General features: G+C 41.7%; 1 protein-coding gene across 1 annotated transcript in view; it reads left to right on the top strand.

Annotated features, from left to right (window-relative positions):
- Positions 1-6,723, top strand: part of LOC138365090 (caldesmon-like) — a 29,374-nt gene extending 22,651 nt beyond the window's left edge. The window contains exon 3 of the mRNA XM_069325200.1: positions 6,610-6,723. Within this exon, the coding sequence (XP_069181301.1) occupies positions 6,610-6,723 (114 nt within the window). The remainder of the gene's footprint in view (positions 1-6,609) is intronic.
- Positions 6,724-7,153: the final 430 nt, after the last annotated feature.

A 7,153-nucleotide genomic window follows, 5' to 3' on the forward strand; every position in this document is an offset into this window, starting at 1 on the left:
TTGTAGAAGTATGCTATTTATGAATATGCAATCAAATTACCTTAAATGTGGTCTAAGTACTGTTAACTAATACTAAAGATTATATTCAATAGGTTAAACTTTTTTTATAAATTAAAGATAACTATGCAAGCAATTCTTAACTTAATGTATATGTCTAAGTATATTTATATAGATATATTCAATTTAAATGAAGAGATTCGGTAAACTAGAATGGATTCTTCCCAGACAAGGGACACTCATGAAGTTGTGAATCTCAAGAATGTCTGGTGACCTGGTTGTGTGCTCCACTCTACACTTTTTAGATTGTTTTACTAGGAATTTCCTTGTAGATATAGGCCAGGTATTCCCCCAGTTCTAGAGAGTAAGCACTGGTGATAAAGATAATTGGATAAGGTGTCCTAAGCTGAAATTTTTTTGCAATGGTCACCGTCACACGTTTCACTGTGTTAGTTAACAAAAGCGTTTTGCCCCTGTACCGTGGTGGGCGCTTCTCTCCCAGCTATCGTCCTTCCATGCTCCCTGAGCAAGGTAGCCTTCAATGAATATTGACTGATTATTTTTACTCTCTAGACAAATGATTGAGATAAGATGTGTTTATAATATAATTAGATATAGGATATAAAGAATATAAGTAGTACATGCTAGCACTACTGAATCTTATTAAGGATTTGATTTAATCCTTACATTAAATCAATTGATGATCCAATAGTTATTTTAATTAAAAAATCCTTCTATAAGCTTCTAGATCCTTGAGAAATCATGCACAAAGTCACATAGGCAACCAAGGGACCTGTGGCTATACGAGATCATAAGTGGCATTGTCATGTTGGATCCATATGTATAATGAATCTGTAGTAATTCTGATACGATTTTCTTATGATTTTGTTATGATTTAGATATGATAAAAAAAAATACATTTCTTAGATAATAATATAGATATAGTGGGTAAAATTTCCTCACGTCTTCCAGAGGAAAGAACTGACACAGAGTTTAATATTAAGGACAATAGTAACCATATGTGTTCATTTACTCTCCATCGGATTGATAATACAAGTGCAAATTTTGCTTGCACTTTTGTGAGGCTGTCTTTTGTGGATAATTGTGCTTGTTAGGAGACTGTGGGTAATGTGGAGTTAGAGGTTCTGGTGGTCTCCCAGGATCTAACTGTACCTGGCTCACTGATTCCATGTGGATGAGTTTGTCCAATGTCTTTAGGAAAGTTGTTCCTATAGACAGGATTTTGACTATTCTCAAAATCCCTTGGCTATCTGGATGGACAGAGACAACTTTACCCAATGGCCCCTCAGCCCTAGGGTCATCACTGTCTACCAAGACAATATTGGCAGGTTGGAGATTAGATATATTATAAGGGACATTGGCCCCCATAGTGATGTTCTCGTAGAGATGTAAGATATTCTTTTGTCCAAACATCATTCCATTTTTGAATTATGCTGGACAGATGCTAATATCCCTGAACCAACTCACTCTGACCCACTTATGAGGGATCTCTGATCTAACCATCCACTAGAGATGGTACTGGGGTCAGAAGTCTTCCATACTTTAGGTAGGCAGGACTTAATGGCTCATGTTGAGTAGGAACTTTTGACAGTTCCTATTATCCGTTCATAAAATCCTCCATGCATGGGGCTCTCGGAGGGATAAATTTCCATCTGCAGTGATGCTGTTCCAGTGTGGAAGTAACTGCAGAATGAGAATAGATTTCCCATAGACATGCTTTCCCAGCTACCAAGTTTGCTTCGTTATCTGAAATCATTAGCTTAGGACATGATCGGCGTGCTGCAAATCTGCGGAAAGCCTGGATAAATGATTGAGCGGTCATATCGGGTGTTACCTCTAGATGTACTGCTCTGGTGGTGGCACAGGTGAACAGACAGATGAATGCCTTGATAGGTTGCTTATCTGCAGTCCCTGTTAGATATATGGCTCCAGTATAATCTACTCCTGTCGTCTCGAAAGGATGTAGATGGACCACTCGTTCCTTTGGTAGTTGTGCTGGCCCTTGATAAGAGCACGTTCTAGCATCGTTCCTTCAACATATCATGCAATTTTTCAAGATTGATTTGACTGAGTGTCTTCCCTGAGGAATCCAGTACTTCTGTCTGTTATGTGTGAGTGTGTCTAACACTCCTCCATGTTTGATGATTTGCTGATGTGTATGTAACACAATCAACCTGGTGATCCAATGATTCTTGGGTAAAAGCCGTGGATGCACAGAATCTAGATTGATATCTGTGTGTTCATGTCTTCCTCCACAATGCAGAATGTTGCTAGTTTCTTGGTCTATCCACAGACCAAAATTGTGTTTTAACTTATGTGGAAGATTTTCATAGTTATTCCCATAAGTTTCTCTCTCGGCTTGCCTTACCCAATAGATAAATGCTTCTGGAAAAGTGTATTTTATACCTTTTTTCCTGAGATAATGAAACACGTTTTGTGTTACTTTCATTAATTTGATGAGCAAGGAGTACAATCCAAGACTATTATTTGGGCAGGCTGCCGGGTGGTAGTTATGGTTTGTGTCGTAATGACGTTTGGTTTTTGTTCCAGCCAACTACCATTCACTACACACAGAGATCACACAAACGTGATGCATCAAATGAACAAATCCACAAGGGCCATGACGAGGATTCGAACGTGTGTCCGGGAGCATCCCAGACACATTCGAATCCTCGTCACGGCCCTTGTTGATTTGTTCCTTTGCTGCATGACGTTAGTGTGATCTCTGTGTGTAATGATGTAAGGGCGAAGAGGGAGAACGGCCTATTGACATAGCTCGGGTGCTGGGGGGAGTTGTGTAAAATCCTGGTTTGTGCCTCGGAGAAGCTACGGGATCCAGTAAGTTCAGTAGAACTTCGGTTTCAACTCTTTTAACCCTGTCGTAGCTCAGTCGATTAAGGCAGTGTCTGGGATGCTCCCGGTCGCAGGTTCGAATCCTCGTCATGGCCCTTGTGGATTTGACCATTCACTAACCATCGAGCCCCATGAAACCAAATATCTGCCTTTGCAAACGGTTTAAACGTCATCCCTCTGGATAAGAGATCAGCTGGATTACCTTTATTGGTACATGATACAACTGAAAGCCTGCAGAAATTTCTTTAATTTCCGAGACGCGATTTCTTACATACGGAGATGGATTTGTCATTCTGTACCCATTGTAAGACAACTTCATTGTCAGACCATATAATGACATCTTTGATGTTCATGGCAGACAAGACTTGTTTGATATGCACTGCTAAGTGTGTGCCAGTTAGCAATGCAGTTAGTTCCATCTGAGGCAAAGTCCTCTTTTTTAATGGAGCGACTCTGGCCATAGAGGTGATAAAATATGATTAATGGGAAGTCACTAAGTAAGCACAAACTCCAAACGCTCTGGCTGATACGTCTGCGAATATATGTAGTGTTACTTCATAATTTTCCTTGACTATGTGTCTCGGAAAGATTATCTGTTCGACTAAAGTGGAGCCATCACCATCCAAGCTTTTTGTAACTGGAGTGGTAGTGGATCATCCCAACCAACTTTTGTCGTCCAAGCTTCTTGCACCAATAAACGCCAATATTAACCATTGTAATAACCCTACCTGCTCTACTGCTCTACGTTTCTCTCCACTCAATATCCAAGCTTAACTCTGCTTACAGCTCAGTATGACCCCTCACTGAGTTGCCGCACATATAAGCTGAAATATTAAATAAGGAGGAACAACAAGAATAGGGATTATTATTTTAAAATTAATAATTAAAAAACTCATTAAAAACTGCCACCACCTTCCCGCTAACATAAATGAATGTGTCTAAATTACTGCTTCCACAGGAAGGAAGGGAATCAATAATCATGAACTCAAGGGCAATAGAATCTTGGTAAGAACATCTTGAGAATTAATACTGTAACCTTTACTTTACTGATTGAGGATTCTAGGACAACTCTAATATCCATAAAATGGAGGAGAACCCAGGGGAATTTCTAGCACAGCAACTGAAAACTACAATTAAGAATGAATAACACAGCATTAAACAAGGGGGGACAGATAACTAAACACAAAATTGATTAAATTGTTTTCTTTATCACACGTATATTGAAATCAAATTGAAAAAAAATATATCCTACTTTACTAAGACATCCTACGAGGCAATTGGAGAACGGTGTGTAATTTACTTGACGTACCAAAACTCAGACAAACATTAACTTAATCCTGCAAAATCTGCCAAGATGTTGAATGGCTTGCCCCACAGGTCAAGAGACCTGTACCCCAGTAAGCCCCAAGTGGGTCGAATACTTTGCTAAACTGTGAAAACAAATCCTTTTTTGTAGCAATGCAATAGTTTACTGGTACGTATTTGATTGATATGGTGTCTGAGATTAGGTCCCATTCCATACCTAACACCTTTAGTGATTCTGGTACTCTGGTACGAGATATTCACGGTAATCTATCTTAATTTGATTAATCAATGTTGAATTATTTCCATGTTGAGGCCCATGATTGTTGTGGCATGTAGTGGCATGTAGTGGCATGGTAGAGTTGTAAATGCTCAGGCTATTGTCTTAGCTTTGCTAATTGAGATTTAAATTGACTATAAGCCATATGATAGTTGGAAGGTAAGGTTTTATGGTTGATTTTTCACAGTAACTTTACCCAGTACTGTCCATCATAGTACTGTACAGTTTCTACGTACTGATTATATGTACAGACATCATCAGGACTTGGTTGTTCAGGAATTATTCCTATTGCATCAAGTTCTAACAATTTATGTAAGGAGCCTAATCTGACATTAATCATGTGGGCGATATTAAGTGGTGGCTGTTCTTTGCCTAGACAAGCCACAATTACTGTTTCTGTAGGTGGCGCCCTGACAGCCGTGGAGTGAGGACGTTTTGCCGACCTTCCCTGGTTGTTGGGGTTGTTTGCTGTTTTGGTCGCCAAGTGGTGTGGGCGTCTCTGCCCTCCCAGTTTGTTGCTGCCTGGCTGCGAGTTGATGTGCATTGTATTGTGGGTTGATGTTGTCGTCGTTGATCCTTCTTTCTGGACACCCCAACCCACAACCCGGTAGAGTGTTTATACTTTACCAGGAGATCACACTGGGTACTTCTGGCTCTTGGAGAGGGGCTCAACGTCACACGTTTAAGGGATACGGCACCAATACTTAGCCTCGTTGTCACGTGCACACACCCACTCGAGCTGCTGTGACTCCCCACTCTCTCCTTATGTGATATGATCTCAATCCCCTGTCTTATTAGTGTTCCATCCTACCCTGTCCACAGCTGTGGTTCTTGGTTCTTTCTCTCTATCTCTCCTTCTTTACTACATCCTGGGAAGCCTCACTAGGACAAGGGCAAACACCAGCAAATTTGAATACATTTACTGGACAAAGCACATACACACATATAATGATAATGAATCCTACACTCTGTACTATTTCAGTCAGGTTGCACTCCAACACCATCAGAACTCTGTCATCAGCTTATCAAGTGGTATCCTATCTCCTGATTCACCACCTGATATTACCAACCTCCTCAAGTAGATCAAGTCATATAATACAAGGTTGCACTATCAGCAAGAGAATATACATCTGTAAACATGTGCAAGGAAAATTGGCATATGAATGCAATAACACATATATATCAGTATAAATGTATCTTGATATATAACAATGATCAATCGATCACCCTATCAGTCCTAGAACACATACATCTGTAGGTAATCCAGCCTACGACTGTACCTCTATACTTCAGTATAAACACTCCTCGGCACAAGAATGCAAACAATCACCCACCTTTCACTGTGTCTTCCATGCTAATGACGACTAAACACTCATTCACCTCCCTACAAGTAATCATTTAGAACGTCCCTTCCACATCTGGAAGTTCACTACCCTGATCTCTTCAGGTTCTTCCGGGTTTAAGTACCAGGATCCTAGGCAGTTCCTCCAGGTTGCTACCATGAAGTTTTCCTTGGGCAACTATGGTGCTTCGCCACTTCTACTAGGGTCCTCCACAGCTCTCCTGGCTGCAACACCATGAAGTTTCTTCGAACAACTATGGTGCTTCACCACCTCTACAGAAGCACGTGACACTCCTCTTCACTGCTTCTCCTCACAGCTCGAGGTCCTCTCCTCCACTATCTTGGAGTCTCGTCAGCTACTCCCTCTGTGCTGACTTCGAAGTTCTCAGCAACTTCTTCCCCAAAGACAAACCTACAACCCATTGACACTCCAATAAAAATGTTTCCCCTTAAACACATAAACAAAAATAACCACACAATATGTTTGCCTCCAACATCTATCTGCTCTCTACATACTGTGAGAGTGGACTCCCCCGTTTGGGGCTGGTCCATGCTCCGCCTTGTCCGGCGGTCCTCACTCACTCTGAGAGGGCCCTCCGCCGTCAGGACCTGGGCTCCCTCAGTCACCTGCCAGCGCTCAGAGGGGATGGACGTCTCTCCGTCCTCCAGGACGTTCCTCCCTCTCCACTCTCTTATTTTACTTCTTCTGCCTTATCAAAACATGTCTAACTTATCAATAAACATTGCTACTGTCGCTGGGTACATGACCAACTACAATTTGCTATTGACTGGCTTAAAATCCTGCTTACCACAGATTGTCTGGTCGAGGGCGCTCCTCCCTCTGACAGAGTCTGGTCAGGGCACTCCCATGGCCCACGATGATGTCTCTGGGCGGCTTAATAAACACGCCTCGCCGTCCAGGACTTGAGACCACAACGTTCCCAGCTCGATTCCACAGCTGGAACATCTGCACACTTCTCTACTCTTGGAGATATATCACTAGGGTTCCTTTCTGACGGGAGCTCAAACAGAGCACAGCTTCCCCTTGCGATGTCTGGCACTCAAGTAAGGTCAAAGCCCTCCACAAGCGAGCCTCACGCCTCCAGGAAATTATCCACATCTCCTAACCAGTCATTTATCTATTTTCTTATTCACTGTCCATAATCTCAAATTGTTCATCATATCCAACCAACTATTTTACATCTGTATCTTCACCTCTATATTTCCTGGACCTTCTAGTCAGGTCAGGCTTGATAGAATTATTCTCAAAGGGGAGACTGTTTTTTGGCTACCTGGAATCATAACACGTGGCAAGTTTGACATGGGCGGCCATCTTCCCCCTGTTGTGAGTGTGAACT

Source organism: Procambarus clarkii, chromosome 15, assembly GCF_040958095.1.
Source record: "Procambarus clarkii isolate CNS0578487 chromosome 15, FALCON_Pclarkii_2.0, whole genome shotgun sequence".
NCBI classification, from domain to species: Eukaryota; Metazoa; Arthropoda; class Malacostraca; order Decapoda; family Cambaridae; genus Procambarus; species Procambarus clarkii.